The sequence below is a fragment of the Corvus kubaryi genome, unplaced genomic scaffold (genome assembly GCF_017639235.1).
Source record: "Corvus kubaryi isolate FWS band 111438036 unplaced genomic scaffold, C.kubaryi_AGA036_p1.0 133, whole genome shotgun sequence".
NCBI lineage: Eukaryota > Metazoa > Chordata > Aves > Passeriformes > Corvidae > Corvus > Corvus kubaryi.
The window spans coordinates 14,548,604-14,571,224 of NW_024580667.1; the positions used below are offsets into that span (position 1 = coordinate 14,548,604).

The following is a 22,621-nucleotide window of genomic DNA, read 5'->3' on the forward strand; positions in this document are numbered from 1 at the left end:
TGAAACAAACAGCAGACTCAGCTGGCCTCCTATGAATAGGAGGGGTTTGCCAAAAAGACTACTCTGTTTCTGTCTCTAAATCCTAAATATGAATGGTAACTGAAAAGTAGAGGTTTGTGACCTATTCCAAGGCTATGCAACAGAAAAAGCACTTGGCTACCTCTGGGCATAAGCATGCAACGTGACCCCAGTGGCTTCAGTGGGAGCCTTTTATTTAAAGTACACATGTGAATTAATCAGGATCTAATAAGCTTATTTGTAATTATGGGGGGTTTTTTTCTAGCTGGGAGATAGTATCATACAGCCAGCCACAGCAAAGCTTTTAAAATTAAGAAATGGTATTTTTTTTCTGCTAACATGAGCACTCAAAACACAACTGGAGTTTGAATCATTTACTCTGACAGAGAACCTTCTGCATAGTGTCAATCATTGATTATAGCACATACTAATAATGTCCTCACAGTTAGTCATTTCTGTAATTAACAATTAGCTTGTCAACGTGCAAACCACTCTTAACTTCTCCTACAGCTCATAGCTAAAAAATCCTGGTCATTAGGAATACTGAACATCTGAATTCTTTGGGATGCTGCCCAGGCTGATGTAGATTACTCTGTGATACTCAACTGCAGTCATGCTGTACAGTGAATTTTCTGCTGAATACTGCATGTGTAAATACTTACAAAAATAGATACAGAGTTTACTGGCATAACTGCTTTATTCAGTGAAGTTATTCAGGAACATGTTTTTCTCTTTCTTTGCAAGTCAGGGCTTAAATTAAAGACAAATAAACCAAAGAAGAAAATTTTCAGCTATATTATCTTGACTCTGGACATTTTTTTTTACTACTTTCACTTTGGTATAATATATATCATTTAATAAGGAAGAAAAACATTTCTTTTGCAGGAAAAATAATCTATTGGGATACTGTCCCATATGTGCATTATAGAGCAGAAAGACAGATACATCTGCATTTTGTTTCTCTAGATCTTTAGGAATAAAACTCATGAAGAGTCTGTGGAATTCATCCATCTGAAGCAGCATTAAAACCTGTTTTATTTCTTAATGTAAGGTTTTAGCTTTTAGAAGAGTGTGCTGGATATCAGTGTTGTGCTGGCCTTTCGTGTAGGGAGGAATTTTATCCTGTACTGTGTGTCTTAATCAGAGAACTGAAACTATTCCTGCTAATGTTACTGAGAGCCTGGCTTACTGAATTTAGCAGGTCTGGGACTGTAACCCTGTTTGCCACATTAATTTCTCCTACTGAAAGCTTCTCTGAGCAAGTTTCCATCTCCCAAGTTTCCAATGAATTGCTGTAGATGGTCTAAGTTATATTCTGATAACGTCCCTTCAGTGCATATACATGGTTTCACTAAGCACTCCTCTCCTCTGAGACAGGAGTGTCTCTATTGAATTTGCAACCCAGGCTTTTAAATGAATTGTTTAGTTTTATGTCAAAACAATCAAGAGCATTTTATACAGAAAAATGATTCCTAGGAGTCAAACAAACTTGTTATTTATCACAAGGGGTACCAACAATTTTACCACATGATCATATCTATTTCAAAAAGGCAAAGTAGTTGGAACAGTAATTGATGTCTTCCTCTCAGAGCAGACTCCTAAATTAGTCACAATAGTCATTAAAGAAGTGACAGCATTAAGAAAATCAATATCAAATAATTGAACATCATCTTAGAGAAATCTTTCCACACTTTCAGCAGATATAATGAACAAAGCGAAATAAGAAAGCCAATAGTCTTTGTTTTCATCTACTTGAGTGTTTGGCTGTTTTCAGCAAAATGTGTTAATGGACATTGGAAAGGTGCACATTAACATATTTGATAGAAGGTAAAATGCAATGAGGGGATTTAATCAAAGCAATGAAGGAGTCTAATTAATGCAATCAGCATTAGGTCGTGCAAATATTTTCATTGAATGCCATCTTGTAAAGCTAGTGACGTGCAGGATTTTTGCTACTTAATGCTGATGTCTCTACACACTAGGATCAACAGACATAGCTGGGTAAAAAGGCTACATTCACAGCTATCTTCTCAGAATCCTTTAAACACAGAAAAACAATATTTTCTGAAAATAACGAAAATTAAGTCTGTTGATATTTATTTTACATCCTGATATGTTTTTCTCCCTGTTATTTTTAAATTGATTTTAGTTTTCTTTTAAGATGTTTTTAAAATATTACAGATATGTAGTCTAAAGCATTAACTTATCTGTTTGTTTTATAGCTCTGTTTGTTACAGCTTGTCATTTATACGAGAATCTTTCCCACACTATTAAAGAAAGCAATCTGGCCTAGCAATAACTTGCCTTTTATCTCTAGAAAACATTAAATAACAGGGTGGGTTTTTAAAATAAAATTATTTAGGAGCAGAAGATTTGTGTTCCTATATTCCTTAAGCAGCACTTTCTGAAATGATGGCATGGATTACGATTGAATCTAAATTAATACTAAGCAAAATACATAAGCCAGGCTAAATATCTGCTTTTCCTTCATAAGACTTGCAAGGCAGTATCTATTCAATTTTATAAAAAACTAGGCTTTTTTGTTTACTTCACATGGGTACCAGGTTCATTTTTAATTACCAAGATCTCAATCCTACAGGAAGCCAAGCGCCTTTATTGCCTCTGGCTTCAGCAAATCTAGAAGGACCTGGAGGCTGTGTAGGAATCTCTGAAAAACAGAGCTGTGAAACTGCATTGCAATTTCTTCAAAAGTGTCATAGATATGAGCACCTAACAATTATTATGGGTTTATCACATTATTATGATAAATCTGTTGAAAATATCTCTGTGGATTAACCCCCATAGTCGGCAGTATGTAGGCTTGAATAAAAAACTGATCTTTTTTTATTCATTTTTGAAAAAGATTAAAAAACTCAGCATCTTTTAAGATGGAATCAGAACTTTTTTTTCTTAGCAAATACTGAAAAAAGATAATAGACTGATAGACTTCTAGACTAAAAAAATAAAAAAAAAAGTTGGATGAAAACTTCAATTTGCTTTTTTTTTTTTGTTTTATTTTTTTTATCCAAATTTTTTTAATTTTTAAAATGAAAATCTGACTTCTTTTTTTTTTTTTTTTTTTGACTGTGTTCTTTACATTCAGTCAAAATACAAATTTCAGTCAGGTGGAATCCCATCATTTCCTAGTACTTATTTAACCTCAAAATACCTAAGTCTTATATGTTCTAGTCATTTGACTCAAACTTTACACTTACTTCTGTTACTGATGTGGCTGCTATTCACAGAGATCTATCTCAGTTAAACAAGACCATTTTTCTGCAGCAGAAGATAATTCAGCATGTGGTGTAAAACACACTCAAATATGGTGCACTTGGCAGGGAGCCTCACAGCTGAGCTCCAGCCATTCCTCTGTCTCTCCAGAGCTAATAAAACCTGAAAAAGCAGGTTTGCACACACCTATATTTGCTGCCATCACAGTCACTACAGACTGTGGTGCAGTCCCTGTGTAGGTGTGTTTAGACTTGAAAGGTGAGTTTAATAATTTATATATCTCTTTATATATATATATATAATTATTTTATATGTATTTTATGTTATTTAATTTTTTTTATTCATCTTGTAGTTTTTTAGTAGCTTCATAACTTAGTAAATGTCCCCATGTCCTGAGCATCTCTATTCTACATCACATCCCACTCCTTCACAAGATGGCTTCAATGATCAGTCCCACTCACCATTGTAGTTTCTGCTATTGAACCAAAGCTGTTGATAAATATGTTGCAGGTAACATTTACAGGAGGACCTGCAAGTTGAACAATAAATAGAAAAATTGACAGGTTGTGTTCATGACATATATTAAGTATTGTTGTTCTCTTGTTCTCTAAGGCATCATAGCACTTACCATTGTGGTTTCTGTGACTGATCCAAAACTGTTGATAAAAATATTGCAAGTAACGTTTACTGGAGGACCTGTGGAATGCAATAAAAATGTTGCAATATACATTGAAACAAAAGTACAGATCCCTCAGCCTCCGTACAATCTGGTACAGATGTGGCTGAAAACAAGCAGAAAGTGAGTTTTCCCAAACAGATCATGTCAATTTTGATCAAAAGAGAAACATTATCAACACTAATTTATTTAACCTAGTTTCATTGGATGTAGTTATACAAACACACAGAACTACATCCTTGCATTTAGAGATTCACAAGAAAATTGAGGGCTTTTTTCTTATCCACAGTACCAGTGCAGAATATACTTTAGCACTGCAACCACTTGTCTCTCCCTTCCTCCAGGACTTAAAGTTGAAAGGCTATCTCTCCACATTTACTCCACTCTGTAGGCAGAGGTTTGCCACCGAAATTCCCAGCAAAGGACGCTTCACATTGACTCCAGTCCACAAGAAGCTCTTCGTGCACCTGAAGTGTCTGGCTTGCCATAACCAAATATTTTAGCAATATCTGTTCTGGCTTGAACAGATAGCTTTCATTAAAGAGCTATTTGTATTCTCTTCCCTCCCACCACCTTTGCTGTTATTCAGCAGTCACTGACGTGTGGCAGAATGAATGGAGACTTAATATTTAATTGGTTGCCTATTAGCCTCCTTGATTTTTTAGGTGTGATGAAATAAACAGGGGTTCTCAACAGAATCAAAAAGGGTTCATGCTAAAGGCCTGAATTTCAGTGACACAGAAGTTGGTACAAGCATTGAGTAACAAGTACTTTCTTCTTTCTTTTACCATTATTATTTTTAATGACATCATATTCCGTATAAGTGAAAATAACGTCAGTGCAGAGAATATAAGTATCCCCGTTTGTTTTATAATTTAGATCTGAAATTTATTTACAAAAGATGGAAACATTGTTACTTTCTTTTTTGAAAAATGGAAAAATAAACTGAGCCCAGTGAAACCCATTGTCAACTTCCTGAGTGTTAGACCCCCCACCTTAAAGGAAACAATCATGTTGGTTTTGGGAATCAAAACATAACACTAACATGTTTTGAGGCTGTTAAATTCCAATGACGTGTGTTGTGCAACTCAGTTTTTTACAAGAATTGTTTTTAAACCACTTCCTTTTTGTCTTACAAGTGTGTTTTCATTTCCAGTACCAAGCCAAAACCAAGCCAAATAGTCTGCTATTCTCCCTCCATATTATAATTTTTGTTCCTTTGAATTGGCGGCATTTCTACTAGCTAGGCACCTTGAACAACGTATTTCTGTACATCCAGACATTCGGAATCACTGTATCGTTGAAGCTGGGAGAAACCTCTGGAGATGACCCAGTCCCCCTAGTCCATCTTGTCCCAGAGCAGGATCAGCTAGAGAAGGTTTCTCAGGACTGTGCCACATCAGATTTGGAATATATCCAGAGATGGACACTCCACAGCTTCTCTAGGCAACCTGTGCCAGTGTGTGGTCACCCTCACAGCAAAATGCTTCTCTTATGTTTAGGTGGAATTTCATGTGTTTCAGCTTGTGTCCACTGCCTTTTGTCCTTTAACTAGGCACCACTGAGAAGAATCTGGCTCCCTCTTCTTTACTTACACCCCATCAGCTATTCATGCACATGGTTGAGATCCCCCAGACCCTTTTTTGCTCCAGTGGCCTCAGCAATCTCAGCCTCTTCTTGTATGACAGATCCTCCAGTCTCTTAATTACCTTCATAACATTTTGCTGGACCTGTGGCAATAAGACTATGTCTCTCTCATACTGGGGAGCCCAGAGCTGGACTCAGCATTCCAGGCATGTCTCACCACTTCTGAGCAGAGAAAAGTATCCCTTCCCTCAACCTGCTGGCCATGCTCTGCCTAATGCAGCCCAAGAGTCCATTGGCTGCCTTTGCTGAAGGGGCACGTTGCTGACTCACGTTCAGCTTTGTGTCCACCAGGACCCCCATAGCCTTTTCTGCAAAGCTGCATTCCAGCTGGGCATCTCCCAGACTGTTCCTTCCAAGGTGCAGGACTGCATTCCCTTTGCTGAACATGGTGAGGTCCTGTTGGCCCATTTCTGCAGCTTCTCCTGGTCCCTCTGAATATCAGGAAACTCTCTAGGGCATCAACCATTCCTCCCGTCTTATATCTCCTGCAAATTAGTTGAGGGCACACCATGTCCTATCATCCAGGTAATTAATGAAGATGTTAAACAGTACTGGCCCAGTACCGGTGCCTGTAGTACAACAGCAGTGACTGGCCACCAGCTGGACTTTGTGCTGCTGATCAAAACCCTTTGAGCATTGCCATTCAGTCAGTTTTCCATGCCCATTTATCTGGTTTGTTCCAAAAATTCCATGTTGTGAGAGACAGTGCCAAAAGCCCTGCTAAAGTTGAGATATACACTGCTCTGCCCTCATTCATGAAGCCTTTCAAGTCGTCATAGAAGGCTATGAGCATTCCAAGGAATGATTTCCCCTTCAGAAATCCATGTTGACTACCGCCAGTCATCTTCCTGTCCTTCACATCTGGAAATGGCTTCAAGAGGATTTGCTCCAGGCTTTGAGGTAAGGCTGGTCAGCCTGTAGCTCCTGTATTCTGCTCCTTGTCCTTCTTAGAGATAGGAGTGATGGGTTTTTTTCCACATGATTAGGAACCTCCTCCAGTTGCCAGGACCTTTTAAAGATAATTAAGAATGCAACCACTCAGCTTCCACGGCTATGCTAAGCACTTGTGGGTGTTTCCTATGTGGTCTCATAGACTTGTCTGTGTCCAGTTTGCCTAAGTGCTCTGTGGCCTAATTCTTCACCACTAAGCTTCTATTGATCTGGACTTTTTTACAGGTCTCAGTGGCATGGGATTCCTGAAGACCATTCTTGACGGTAAAAACTGTGGAGAAGGAGGCTCACAGCTGTTGTCCTGCAAAGGCCATCATACGTGAGCATCACAGTTCCAGCTCCTGAGTGCCAGCAGAACCTAGCAAACATGCTGAACTACGTTAGGAAAACATGGCTTATGTATGTTAGGAAATACACTGCCACATCACAGACTGAAGTCCAGATGTGCATGAGTAGGTATATGCCAGAGCACTGTATCTTACAACAAAACAAATACCTCCCTCCATTCCCCTACCTAATTATAATGTCTTTTACTTGCCTTCTGCTGATAGATGTGGAGCACTATAAGAACTCAGTAAACTCAGTAAAAAAATGGAGAGATCAGGTTTGTTCAAGTTCCTCATGTGAGGAACTTGAATATAAATAAATTTATGGACCTGACTGGATACATCCCAGAGTCTTGAGGGAATTGACTGATGTAGTTGCCAGATCACTCTCCATGATATTTGAAAAACCATGGCCATCAGGTGAAGTTCTTGGTGACTGGCAAAAGGGAAGCAATGCACCCATTTTTAAAAACAGGAGAAAAGGGGACCCTGAGAACTACTGACCTTTCAGCTTCACCTCTATGCCTGGGAAAATCATAGAACAAATCCTCCTAGGAGCTGTGCTAAGGCACATGGAGGACAGGGAGGTGATTTGGGACAGCCAGCACAGCTCCACCAAGGACACCTCTTGCCTGGCCTTCTGCAGTAGAGTGACTACATCAGTGGTCAAGGGAAGGGCTACAGATGTCATTTATCTGAACTTCTGTAAGGCCTTTGACACAATCACCCACAACATCTGCTCTGGAAATTGGAAAGGTATGTAAGGTTTGTTCAGCCTGGAGAAGAGAAGGTCCTAGGGACACTTTATTGTGTTTTTTTAATACTTAAAGCAGGCCTGTAAGAAAGATGGGAACTTTTTTTTTTGTGGGCCATTCTGCAGTAGGACAAGGGGTAACAGTAAACTAAAACACACTTCATCCTGTAAGATTTTTCTAATCTAATAGTTCAATGAAAATGAAAGCATCAAACTTCTGTGAAGTATATCCAAGGTTTGAGAACACAATCTAAAAATCTTCAAAGGCAAAGGAAATAATTAATTAGACTTTACTGCCTAAAATCTAAAAAGAGTTGACATTACATATGAAAAATTAAGCGAAGTATACTTTATAACTAAATCCTTTTCTCCCCCTAGTTTTCCTTTTGTCACTTCCAATGTAACAAAGTAACAGTCCAGGTGCCTTTCAGGCACATTCAAGATAATCAAAGTGTTCTTTGAGTCATAACGAAAATGTTTCTTGAAAGGACTCTGGCAAAAAAACACCAAACCAAGCCCAAACCAGGCAGCTAATGCTCAAATCAACCAGAAAGTACATGCCTGGTATTCTGATAAACAGCTAAGATATCGCTTCTGTTCCCTGCAGCTCCCTTTCCCCTGCTTCCCCAGAGGGGCTGCTGCTGCCAGTCAACAGGACTCTGATACACTGCCTTCTTGAAAAACCCTGACATTATAATGTATCACACACCTCCTGTGACTTCGGGGCACTTAACACTTACAGAAAGTCCCCGGCACTCATCTGCTCACCTTACCGATGAGAAAACTGAATATACGGAATATTGCCCTCAATTTGCTGCGGCATATTGCCTCAAAACTCCAGTGCCCAAGGTGTCTGTGATCTTATTGCCATCTGGCTAGAGCAAATCCTTTCCTTAGTAGCTGCCAGAGGGGGTGAATCCATCCCAATGCATGGAAGAGTCCCCACATGGAATGATGAGTGCTGAAAGAATATATTTGAGCCCCGTCCAGATCCTAACTCCAGCCTCTGCTGAATATTCTTCAGTATTGATAGTGCACAGTCACAAATCTTGCTTCATTTGGTACATTCTTGAGAAGATTTACTTGTACTCTTTCAATGGAGATTATCCTAACTGCAGCTAATCATATCTGTATCCTCAAGTTCATCCCAACTCTTGTCTTTTTTGGTGTAGAGTTTCCAGGTTGCAGCTGGCAGCCTTTTCTCTTCACATTAATTCCAACCATATAGCTAAACTGTCCTTAGTGGGAAGGGAATATTATAATGATACAGGAGATTTAAAATTATACCTGTGCACTTGCCAATTTTCTTTGATATATGTATTTATTAAGGGATTTTGTAAGGCAAACTAAAATACAATACACACAGAGAACTAGACATGTGGAAGCAAAAATAAAAGATAATGAGGCAGAACCACCTTATGGAATGACAGTGGAAATATTGACAAGATATTTACAGATCTGTGAGGAATCTTGTATCATTTTCTATACGTAGTATAAGAATATACTCTACCTTCTCACTTTGATCCTTGTGCCAATGCAGAGTTTTTTCCCACTATCTCAAATGGTTTATTTTGTATATACAGAGGAGGAAGATGAGCCAAACCTCCTTTCTCCCCTGACCATGGAGAGCAGGATAATCAAGACTATTTGAAAAGACTAAAATCAATCCCACCTGAGCGTGGAGATAGATCAGTAATCCAGGAACAGGACCAAGGGGCTAAGTGGGGAGGCAGTGATCCCACCAGAGACTGAGAATCCCTTTGTCTGTGGGACAGGGATTTATGTCACAACTCAAACAAGAGAGGTGATCAAAATGTGGATGATGGCAGAACAAAGACCCACATGCTGATGTGAGCACCAGTGACACAAATCCTAGGACAGCAGAGAAGGATAGAGGATCTTTTTGGAGATGGTTTTTTAAATGCGAGTTCTGGAGACAGCTGGGGTTTTGGAAATCATTTCTCCCCAACCAAACTGAACAACCTCCAACATCATCGGAGTCCTCATGAGACCTGAAACAAAGCTAACCCCTATGGAGGCCCCTGCTTCTGCAGCTGCAGTACTACAGGTGCCTAAATTACCACTTCAAGAGCTTGCCAAGGCACTGCAGGCACATCCCTGTAAGGCAGATGAGGATAAACTGCTGCTAGGACACCTCAGCTGGCCATGGTCATTAGACAGGGACAAGTTGTTCACCATCCTAGCTCCTTCTCTGCTCAGAGTGTAGCACACAGGATAAAGCCTGGAGAAGTGGTATCAAAGGCAGCTCAACCAGTCCTGTGGCCAGTGACCATGGGTATTGGGCCAGTGAGACAAAGGTGACTTTGATGCACTGAAAAACTTCCTCTGAGACACAGGGATACTGCAGCTACTCCAGAAGAAGTGCAGCTGCACACTCTTTTTCAAGGGCCCATATAATGTGTAGTCCAAACTCTGATGGGAAAATTAACATGATTTAACAAGTTTGCTTAAGGTTCTAGTAAGAAATAAGGAGGCAGACCACAGGTAGCCTTTTTTGCAAGAACCTAGGTAAGATTTCTCTCTTTCCCTATCATTTTGCCTTTGGGCAAAACCAATCTTTTCCTCTATTTAAACATCAGCATCTCATTAGAGTCTTAACAGCTCAGTCACAGGAGGCAAAATTAATGGCACCAGGACAACATAGTTACCCTAAGGCTTACAAATCAAGGTGAAATTTTTTTGTTGGGTAGTGATTCCTTTTGTCTATGAGGTTGTCTTTCTATGGGATTTCTGTCAAGTTCATCGCCCTGACTGCCTAAGTATAATCATGCTCAGTAAACAGAGAATTCCTTCTTCCTTAGAAGTGTTCAACACAATCCAATGTGGATTATTAAGCTTACGTCACTTATTATTAATTCATTATAATAATACCTACTAAATAAACAAACAAACCTCCAAATTTTAAAAAACCAACAAACAAAAAACAACAACAACAAGAAAAACCCAACCCAAACCAAAAAATCTGTAAGGGCAGAGGTTTCAAAAAATGCAGTAATTGTATGGTACTTTGCACTGATTCAATTTGCTAGTAAAACCAAATAAAGACAAAATTATTCTTCTGCTTCATCAAGCTAAAACCAACATCCTCTGAAAGCTCATCTGTCATATATAATAACTTAGCATGCCGAGAATACCATTTGTCCTGGTAGGAATATGGCAATGATTTTGGGTGCTTACTGTTGCATTCAACCCTCAGAGTCGTATTCTTTGTAATCAATATATATTTATGATCAACAGCCTAAGGCTAAGAGCCACAAAAGCACTTAGAGAACCAGAGAAAAACCTGAAGAGATCTTTAGGTGTCTAAAATCTTTTTAGGACTCTCATTCCCATCGATATGACTCAGTCCAAGAATTACCAAGTGTCTGAGAAATACGTGTGAGCAATACCACTTATGAAAATGGTATCTTTCAGACTGGGTGAGACACAACATGCCCTACCCATAGAAGGTGAGATACATAGGCAGTTCTGGATGGAATCAGCAGGAGAGCGTGACAGATAGCAGAAAGTACAATTTTTCCCTAGTTCCAGCTGCCTGTTTCCAGAAGTGCACAAATATACCTGAACAAAATAACAAAAAGAGAACTCTTACATCAAGATTTAAGCTGCTTCCCTTCACTTACTTGAGAAGGCATCTGAGCAAGTATGTGGCCTTATGAGATGACCTGGATGTAAAAAGGGCATGTAATATTTCAGAACTGAAAGCTCTCCTTCAGCAAAATACCACTGAGGCCTCCCAAGACAAGTACTCCAGTGATTGTCAGGTCCAGGTGACTACAGGAAGAGTCACAGAAAGAAAATTCTCTGGAGTAAGTACTGCTAAAGCCATCTCTCTATATATATACATTGACACAGTTTGAACTCAAACAGTGAATAGTCAATTCCTGAAGTGGTATGTGAGTTTTCAGCTGTGGGACTATTGCTGAATGTAACAGGAGTCATGCCGGTAAAATCCTATCAACATTTCAAGGAAGGAGAATCCCTGCTAAGATGCACTTTTTTGTGCCTTAAAGCTCTTGTGAAAATTGTTGGATTGGCATGCTTCACATTCAGTGAATGCTTTTGTCCATAGACCCAGTTCTGGAAGAGAAAGGTAAGTCACACTCTACAAAGCCTCCTCAGTTCTGCATTTGGCATTACAGGATAGGCCATATGAAGTGTTCATTCTTCCCTGACTTTCTGCTGAGGCTGATAACAGAAATATACATTACTGTCAGCTCTGGCTTACAGTGGGTATATCCACATAGGTAATCTAACAGGCACTGAACAAGAACAATTTTTGGGCACTATTTCATCTTGCTCACACTATTTCTCACAAACCAGGAGGTCAGAAAAGAAAAGCCCTTTAAACAGTTGACATGCTCCTGATTTACCCAGCTAACTTGAGCTAGTCTACAAAGAATATATAGCCATAGCAGTCACAACGGATTGTACAAATGTGCTAGAGCTGTCTTTCATGTAGGTAGTTTGAGGGATGGTACCAATGTAGTTATGGCAGGCTGGAATTCACTGGAGGCCATTAACCTCAGACATTATAGCTTGTGCTGAGCTCTGTATCATAGCAGCGCTGTGCAGTGCATCTCTGAGCAAATCACTTGAAAGCTCACTCAGATATTTCTACACAACCCTCAGCAACACTTGTGACTGGGTGCAGCCAGTCCCAGAGCTAAAGTCTTCCATGTGCAAATGAAACTGTGGAAATAAGTCTAAAAAACAGTGAATCAGAAATCTTACATCTGGAAATTTCCCATTGGAACTACAAGATTGAATGCAGTTATTTAGAATTTATGTCAACTTTGAGAATATTCAAATCAATCTTTTAATCTTTCATATGTCTATCAAATTGTTTTTCTTTCTCTGAGCTTTCCACTTGTCTTGGGGTGACTTTATGATGTGTATCCCATGTCGCTGCCCTATGCCCAGAAATTAATTTTGTGCCTTTCCATGCCTTTAAACTGAGCAAAATTTCTTCAAAGCAGTTTGCAGTTTGTTATCATGTTCCAAGGACACAGGGATAAAAAGCAGTCTGCATTTCAGCAGCGGCAGGAGAGAGAGAGCAGAGGGAAACACCCGGCTTGTTCTCTTTTCCAGCCAGCTTTTCGGCCAGTTGTTTTTTCAGCTCCTTTGCCTCCAGAGAGTTGAACTTTGTTTTCCTGGGACTCTGATTTTTTCCTTTCTTCTCTGCTGGGCTGCTTCAACATCAGAACGCATCGGGAGGACTTTCCACCGAGCACAGAGGGCCTGGCCCTTGGCCAAGTCCCAGCTCCGAGGAGAAGGGAGACCAAAAGGGAGGATTCTAATATTTCCCAGGTTTTTTCTCCACAGCGAGAGATTTTATTATTTAGCATTATTTTCCTTTTCCCATGTGTTTATTAAATAAATAGTTTTTATCTCTTTCACTTTCCTTCGAGGAAAATTTATTTTTCCCAAACCTGATTGGGGGGGAGGGGTGCTTGTGACCTGCCTTCTCTCAGAGGATATATTTCTAAATTTGGCCAAACCGGCACACACTAATCTTTCAAATTTCCAAGTCATGACAAGCATCTCTTCGCAAGGCATCTCTTTTTAAAGTTTTCCTTGTTCCAATGCAATAGAGCAATGGATAGTATTTGGGCAAATGGAATTGTTTGCTTTTCCTTTGACATTAAAAGATCCAGACCCCTATTTCTCTTCTTATCACAAAACAGTGTGAAGTGTCTCTCAGCCTCTCGGAGAGCAGGTAGCAGAGATGCTCCTCACAGCTGATCCTGAGAAACTGCTCAGTTGCCCTGCATTAATGAAAACAGAGCTCTTCCCTGCTCATTGGCATGTGAACTGTATAACGTATGCAGAGGCCTGGGACACTCCTGAATGTGGTTAAATAAAAGATGGTATTACATCTACAGTCATGAAATCTGCACTCCAGCATAGGGTCAGACAAACTCCTTCTGGGTAATCTTATTAATAATGTTTTATGAAACCAGAGTAGCCAATTCATCCAAGAGACTGCATGGAACCACAAGATATAAATATGTTCACTGAAAAGAGTAGGCAAGAGGGAAGATCTACTTAATGAAAAAAAAAAGAAAGAAAAGTATTAATAATAATTTTAAAATGTTGTTACCAGCCTAGGTTTCTATTTTCAGTCAGAATGAACTGATTACTTTTTCTTGGCATACTCATTTCAAAATATTTCTTTAAAAAGGAATGTTACTTTGTTCATTTCTCTCTATGTCTTACTTTGTTCTTTGTAATTCTGATCTTGTGTTGCAGAAATTAATGGAAGCTCAGCTATAAGTGTCAATAACTATAGTCTCAAATACAGGGCTTAGACAATACCTATCTCTGTGGCCACAGAAAGGACTCAGAATCGATTTTAACTTCTTTCTTGTTCCTCTGAGCCTTAGAAAGTCACTTTATTTCACAATTCTGCCAGCTTTTTCTCCATAATGTTCCTTGTTTTACTGTCTGAAGCCATATGCAAGACTTGAATTATAAAAGCAGCTTGGGTGACTAATATTAGAGAGCAGACATTGATTTATGGCTGATATGGAATTATACACCAAATGATACATGGGACAGAGGTGAACAATGTGATTTAAACAGATAGGATGGTTCAGTGATATGGACAAATGACAACAGAAATGATCAGGAGCTGGTATAAATGTCAATCAGCAACAGATCAAAGACACTGACCCAAACACCCACCACATCTTGCACTAACAAAATAAAATTTTCCTTTTATTTTTAAGTATTTCCCATTTTTTTACCTCCTTACAATTCAACTCATTTCCACACAATGTATTCAGAAGATTATTTTCAGAAGATTATTTTGAAATTAATTCCTCCATACTGACTCTCATCTTCAATACTCCCATCAGTTGATCTGTTGCTTGTTTAACTCAGCCTCCTATCCCTCTCCCTCACACATCTCCTTTCCTTTTGGAAACCTCCTATCTGGTCTCCCACATCCTAAATACAAAAAATGATCTATGTTTTTACTGCAAGGCATCCTTGAGGTACTTCTTGGGTGTCTTTCAGAAGCATTTTTTTCTGTCATCAGTTCTTCATAGATATAAAACGACTGGAAGAATGGGAGGGGAATGAGAACTCTTTGCCAGCCTAAAAAATAAGCATCTTATAAATTGACTGCCTTACTTTTTATCAATACCAAACCTGCTCTTTGATGCAGAATGCTCACTGCATTGCTGTGAGGAGCCCCACAAAGCTTTCACATAGGCTGAGGTCTCTGCTGACTTAAACCATGCTTCAGGATCAGGGCATGTGATCTTCTTCTGGCTTCTACCACCGACAGTCATGCTGAGCAGAAGTCTTCTACGAAGTCATCCAAATGAGACTATGTCCACACTAAGAAACTTCTTGACCTGAATTGAATCTATCCCTAATTATTTTTAACTTTGATAAGTCAAACTTATATTTTATTTTTAAAAAAGGAGCTAAAATCTGGTTTTAACAGATTGTGTATGCTTTACCTCACATAAAACATACCTCAGAAGTGTGACAAAACCAAAACTCTCAGGGGTATGAAGCCAAAGAGTGCAAAAGTATTCACAGGAGCACAGAGCCAAAGAGCTGAAAAATTCTCCCAGATTATTTTCAGATGTTTCCTATAAGCAGACTGGCCAAAGGCTTTTAACACCTCAGAGTACTCCATCTGATGGGATATCACTGTATGAAAAGGAAAATTTCTGCAGTCTGAAACTTATGTAGAGTGAACGTATCTTCATTTTTATTTTAACATGAGGGAGAGTATGCACATGTGTTTATGCACAGCCAACAGGCAAATTCACAAAAGAAAAAAAAAGGAGTTTTTGCACATGCTCCTGCTTTCGCACCGTGCACGTAATTTGCATCTCTTCAAGAACTGATTTAAATTGCAGTGTGAGAGTTTATAGCAGCATTCTGAGCAAGCTGTTCTGTTGTTTTATTTATTATTTAGGACTAATTCTTTATCAGACATAGTAAACAGTGCAAGAAGAAATAGCAATTCTGATACGATAGTTTCATAGGCTGAGACATGGACATAAAAACAATGCACATTGGGAATGTAGTCATTAGAGACAGTCTAACATGATGAGTATCAGTCCGGTAAATTTTAATCCTAGGTTTTCCCTGACTAATTATGTCAGTTTAAGGAAAGCATTTATCCTTTTCTCAGATATATTTCCCCAAGGACAAAAGCAAGGGAGATAACCTGTAGTTGTGTTCCTGGGGTGGAGGAGCAATGAGTTTGTTTGTGCAGTATGCATCAATTGAGTGTTGGTTACCATTGTTTAAGGGAGAGCGCTCACAATTCAGCTAGTCACAGATGTGCCCAGTTGCCGCTCTGCAGCCCTGGGCTTTGGAGACACAGAAACACACAGGTAGAGGTTATTAGCTTTTGGAGAAGAGCATCATTCTGCTACAGTGCTTCCACAGACAGCCCACTGTTTGCTACAGCCAAGGAAATCTCAGCCCCATGGCAGGCAGGAATTGTAGTGGCTGATGCTTTGGTGCAGATTACCCAGGCCCTTGTGGAGGAACCATGTAGTCCATGGGCAGAACATGATTGTTCAGCACAGCGGGGTTCCACCTGCAGAGAGCAAGTAATCTGCAATGGGCTCTTTGTGCACCCTCCTGAGACTGTGATTACAGCAGGGCTGAGGTACCTCCTTCAGGATCCACTGCTCAGACCACTCTGCACCAGATCAACGTACACTGAAAAATCAGTTAAGATTTTCATTCTTTCCTTCTAAAACACAATCAGTTTTGTGGCAAATAACAAAGTATTGAGATATTTCGTGAAGAAAGGGTCCTTTCTAAGAGCTTCTATGCCTGTCTCAGATTGAAGGGATGCTGACTTGCATCTCTTAGACTACAAGGCTGTGATTTCTTAGAAAATGGGGTGGGATATCTCTCACTGTCTCTTACTCAGGGTAAGTGGGATTCATCCTAAAGTGCAGCTATGGTCACTGCTAAAAATACTTCTATCTTAGTGGTCAGGGCAATTATCAGGAAATGTGAGAGAAGTGCTGTTTCTCAAACCCTGTCCTTACAACACTTTCTGTAACAGTCATATCAGCTGCCCCTAAGGTGTACTGGCTACAACAGGCACTTCTGTGCATCTCACCAAAGTGGTCAAGAGTAAAGGCAAGCAGCTACACTGAAAGTTTGAAAAGTCATGTTCCCTTTGCATCTTTTCCCTGGCTTAGTCAAGTTTGAATTCTTTGCTTCAAAATAGACCTCTCAGAATCATTTATCCTCCTTTGGATCAGATAGAGAACTCTTTAAGCTGAGGAAAAACTATCACAGCAAGGTCCTATGCTGGTCAGCAGCGGTGTGCTGCGACCTTCCTAGAGAGAGTGTCCTGCAAGGAACAACTCTTCCAGGGGCGGTGGCCGGCCTCCCTGGGCAGCAGGTGATTCCAGCAAGTGTAGCAACCTCTCAGCTGTAAGTGATATCAGCTCTCGTGATTCAGCTCTTCGTGAAATCACCCAAGGCAAACTCGAGGACAGAGAGACAGGACCCTCATTTGGCAGCTCCACAGAGGTGGCTTTTATTGTCCAGCAGCCCCTGTGAAGGGAAAGCCAGAGACAAACACTCCCTGGTCAGGGGCAGAAACAGGGGCTTTTTATGGGAAAGGCAGGGGGTGGGGTAGAAACCAATTAGCCAACTGGGTACAGGCTATTACCATATAGAAACAAGGCATGCTGAGGGTGGTTCACTTTGTCACCATGACCTGAGGAAGGTTGCTTATCCCTGGGGAGAGTCTTTTTGGCTTCAGGCCTCTCTCCTCCATGGGAGTGCAGAGGGCTCTTGTGCCAAGGGCTCACAGCCCTCCACAGAAAATTGGAGCAAAAAATCTTCTGTGTATTGCAGAGGAAGGCAGGCCACCCAGAGAGGGGTGGCAGTGTGGCATGTTAAGTGATTACAGATCCACAGAGAGAGGAATCTTTTTCCTGTGGAATATAAGGCCAGCTTTGAGATGCCTGCTCCATATAGGGAGATGGAGGTGGAGCAGTGCCTCATCAGAGAGTTTGAATTTGGGTTAGGAGAGAGGTGGGTGCTCAGTGAAGCAGACTGGAGCAGTTCTTAGCACACTTGAGAGCAAAACTGAGAGAATCTTAGGAAGTTTAAGTAAAACAGTAATGCACTGCCAAGTGTTACAAAGCAGGTGGATCAGAGATTTCCAGGGAGGGGGCATGGGGGTTCAAATTCCACCGAAGTCCTCTTTTAAATGCTTTCTTCTTTTACTGAATCATGAAGTGCTAACACATAGTTGATGCATCAGGAGTAATGATTATGTCTTCATTCCCTGGTAATACTTGAGAATTGCTGGTAGTTGGCACTGTTCAAATAAGCCACTAGGCTGCTCTTATTTAACTCTCATAAGTAACTGAATGACTGGCAAATTACACTTCTCTCTCATGTACTGTACTGCTTAGATCTTGCACAGTTTCCAGTATCAGAGCCTTTATATTTCTGCAAATTTAGAAATTTAATCATGGACTTGGTGTTTATGACATTGTCAGGTCACTATTTATGCCATACATTGTGCACCCTTCATCTTAGAGTTTTGCCAGACCCTGTACCACCCTGTCTGCATCATCTGAGGGGCTCCTCTCTGCAGACTGAAAATCACACATGTCTGTGAAAGACTGTGAAATGCATATTTGGAAGCTGAACTGTCAAACATACATTTTCTGATGACTTAATCAGAGATTTATATGGACCCACAGCCCACGGCCAAACACCCAAGAACCCCCCCAGCACACACAGAGGGAGTGGAGCAGTAATGTGGAAGAATGGAACTTTGAACCAGCAAGGACCTGCAGGAGGAAGAGATTTCCCCTGGAGGCTGAGGTGCCCTCACAGAACCACTTCACTGCTCTGGAAAGTGAAGAGGAAAGACCTGTCAGATCAGGATTGTTGCTGGAACTGAGCAAGGCAGCTCCACCTGCTCCCTGTGTAACGACCTGTGCAGCTGAGAAAAGGTGACAGTGGGTGACTCTTCCACGAGGTATGGAGGGAGGCACCTGTGTGCTCTCAAGAGAGGTGAGCTGCTTACCCTCATACAGCCCACTATTACCCACTGCTGCTGGTTCACGTGGGCACCAGTGACACAGCCAGGAGCAGCCTGAGGAGTATCAGGAAAGATTAGAGAGCCCTGAGCATGGTGATAAGGGACTCTGGAGTGCAGGATGCTCTTTCATCAATCCTGCTAGAATTGCAGTCAACAGCTCAATGTCCCAGTCCAACAGCTCATGTCAGTATTGGGACTGGTGCTGCTTAACACCTTGTCAGTGACATGGACAGTGGGACTGAGTGCGCCCTCAGCAAGTGTTCTCATGACACCCAGCTGTGTGGTGTGGTCGACACACTGGAGGGAAGGGATGCCATCCAGACGGTCCTTGGGAAGCTTGAGAGGTGGACTTGTGTGAACCTCATGAAGTTTAATGAGCCCAAATGAAAGGTCCTGTATGTGGGGCAATGCCAAACACCAGTACAGGCTGGGCAGAGAATGGATTGAAAACAGCCCTGAGGACAAAGACTTGGACATGACCCAGCTCACAGCCCCGAAAGCCAAACCTGTCCAGGGCTGCATGAAAAGCAGTATGGGCAGCAGGGAGAGGGAGAGGACTGTCCTCCTTTGCTCTACTCTCAAGAGACCCCACCTGAGATACTGCATCCAGCTCTGGCACCCTCAGCACAGGAAAGACATGGGTTTGTTGCAACAGGTCCTAAGAAGGGCCACAAAAATTATCAGAGGGATGGAGCACCTCTTCTATGAGGACAGACTGAGAGAGTTGGGGCTGTTCATCCTGGAGAAGAGAAGGCTCTGCGGAGACCTTACAGCAGCCTTCCAGCCTACCTAAAGTGAGCCTACATGAAAGCTTGAGAGGGGCATTTTACAAGAGATAATGTCTTTAAACTCAAAGAGAGTAGGTTTAGGTCAGATATTAGAAAGAAATTCTTTTTGTGAGGTGGTGAGACACTGGAACAGGTTGTCCAGAGAAGTTGTGGATGACCTATGCCTGGATGTTCTCAAGGCCAGGTTGGCCTGAGATCTAAGTAATCTTGTCTAGTGGAAGGTGTCCATTCCTGTGGCAGGGGGTTGGAACTAGATGTTCTTTAAAGTCCCATTCCAACCCAAACCATTGTAGGATTCTATGGAAATCTATAGAGGAAAAAAATAAGCAGGCTTTAACTGCATAGAAAATTTAAGTGTGAACATGACACTGGATGTGATAAACACATTACACTTAAATTAGAATATGATCAAAACAATAGCATTTCCTTCTTTGATATCAAAGGTCTTTAGCTCTGCTTTGACATTTGTTTCTCATAAATCCCCTTTGCAGTTAATGCAGCAGCTGAATAATGATCCATGACAACAGCCAAATCTATTGATATCTCTTAAATAATTGGTTCTGAATAAAGGCAACACACCAATACAATATGGATGACTGTGGCTAAACATTTATATAGAAAAGAAGACCTGGACACATCCTCAGCTTGGATGCCAGGCAGCATTATTTAGTTTGTGCTTTACACTGCTGCATGCTCACAGCCTTTCTGGCTTGCCTTGGAATCAGCTGGCTGCGGGAAGCTCAGAAAGAGATCCAGGAAATGAACAAACAGCCAAGCAGCGTAGATAATCACGGGTGCCTTGAGCCTGCTGTCTGGCCCCATTTGTCTAGTAGCCTAGACATAACCTAAGTAGCCATGCAACTCATCCAGCCTATTCATGTTCTGAGAAAGAACCTGAAATTAAAGTGAGAGGAAGAAGTGCAAGGTTCATAGCCCTTTTTTTCCCCCTAGCAGTTTTAAAAGAAACACAATTAAAAGGATACTTCTGCCGAAAATGTGCATACCTATGGCAGAGACTGAGCATCATTTCCTTAGCCTCATTTTTGCAGTTGAAGAAAAATAAACCAAAACCAAATAAACCCCATGTCCTGCAGGTAAGTATCCTCATGCAGCATCTTACTGTGCAATGAGATGTGTGTACACAGCTTTATCTGGAAACAGTGTAAGTTTTAGATCTTTCAAGACAGAAGAGAAACCAGAGGCTTACCTTCCTAATAATATATGCTTGGACATCTTAAGCAACTATATTTAGGGAGTGCAATGGTCTGGCCAGAAATGAAAACTGGCCCAGTAGTCTCCCTTCTCCGATAATGAATCTTCATCCCATGCTCTGAAACTTGAATGCATCAACAATGTGCCCTTTCTTACTACACTCTGCTCTGCCTGAACAGGATTTGAGTCTCCATTGGACTTGGCCCTTTGAGCCTTTGAACTTGGCCCTTTGTGAAGAAGAGCCCAGTACAGGATATTCACCACATCTGGCTTCATGGCCAGTAATTATTACCACCTGAAGTGTAGTGGGAAGTTTGTTAACCACTAGAGAACAAATTGCTACAGTCCCACAGCTTATCTTTGGTATGCTTTTCAACTTTTATATGTCTAGATTAAAGTCAACTTTTTGCAGACTCTTACCACATGCATAGAAACTGCTTTTATTTATTAAGCTTGATGCCATTATTTTCACCCTGAAATGTCATTCAGAGTTTTCTATTCACGTTTCTTAAGCATTTCATTACTGGTCAACTCAGGGGCCAAATAAGTAAGCAATGGGTTTGAACATATGGGAAAACCTGATCCTTGCTGCCAAGGAGTTAAAGTATTAAAGTGCATAAGCCATTTCCTGTAACAGTTGTCAGGCTAATTTTCAGTAAATTACTTAGTCCATGTGTTTATTATTCAGATATAAACCCACAGACTCGGCATGAAAATGGCATTACACTGCTGTAATCACAGACTAATCACAACATTAGCACTAGGGCCCTACACCCCCAAAATGCATCACTAACAAAACAGTAGCTTATGAGCAAGTTAATTCACACTGTATTGCACCATCCAGTCATGAGGGTAACATTAATAGGCACTGTTGCTGCACACCTCCACGTAATTCCATAAAAATCAGAATACTCCTTAGTAAATAATGATACAATGGGAAAAGATTGAATTTAAAACATAGAATGAAATTCAATACAAAGAAAATCATCTTCATTGCAAATATTTTCCATACCTGATAACACTTCTGCAGCTCTTAGTGACCAGCTCCCCTGCTCTGTGCCCAGTGCATGACAGCCAGCCTATTACTTGAAGTATTTGGCATAAGGGACATAGCAGCGCCTATAGATAATGGGTTTTTTTTTCCTATCTGATAATTCTAGGTTATGTTTAGATTTTAAGTGGTGTTAGATGATGAAAGTGTTTTAGAAAGTCGAAATAATTTAGTAACCTCTGAAGACCAACACCTGCTAGGAAATGTTAAATTCAAGTTGGCTTTCCATTAGCCCCACATCTCATATTGTGATTCAGTTTTAGATTGATCCCTCATATCATGGCATTACATGGAGTGCTCTTGAGCCTGAGCTGAATGTACACTAAGCTAAGATACCACTTCACCATCCCTGGTTTCTAGCAATGAGAAAGCACATTCTTGGCTAGTTTCATAACACAGGTACCCTAGGCTGCTGTTTCTGAGGTTTATTTCACTTTGAAAGCAAAGTGAGCACTGGAGAAAGTAAAAGACTGATTCTCTTGGGTTTTACCATTAAAAAAATAGAAAAGTAATATTAATAAAGTAAAAATGCATCATGCAAGCCTCACCTTTTATTATTTTACAGAAACCATGCTCAACTGATGTCATAATTGAAGAAGAAACTGCAAATCAACTCATAGGACCATGAGCATACATTTGCTGTTAACAGAAAGACTCTCAGGGACTTGGTTAGTACTGGATCGCAGTCTTCATATTTACATTTAAAAGTATTCCCCTCTGTATCCTTACACAAATTATTAGCCTATTCAAACTCAATGAAAGGTAAGTGGAAGATGAAAAAGTATGCTTTAAATATCTGACAGAGGGTGATTAAAGAAGGGCAATTTTGAGAGCTGTCACTCTGGCACTTCCTTCTGGCTTTTCAGAAGGCTTTTTTATCAGGG

At 40.6% G+C, this 22,621-nt stretch overlaps 1 protein-coding gene across 7 annotated transcripts in view; it reads right to left on the reverse strand.

The window, feature by feature from the left end:
* Positions 1–22,621, reverse strand: part of GLRA2 (glycine receptor alpha 2) — a 123,288-nt gene that overhangs the window by 93,991 nt on the left and 6,676 nt on the right. For 4 of the 7 annotated variants that reach the window (XM_042037612.1, XM_042037596.1, XM_042037563.1 and 1 more), the window contains exon 3: positions 3,878–3,945. In XM_042037612.1, the coding sequence (XP_041893546.1) occupies positions 3,878–3,945 (68 nt within the window). Of the gene's footprint in view, positions 1–3,710; positions 3,779–3,877; positions 3,946–22,621 lie in introns of all 7 variants that reach the window. The other 3 variants (XM_042037604.1, XM_042037573.1, XM_042037588.1) reach the window with 1 other exon arrangement.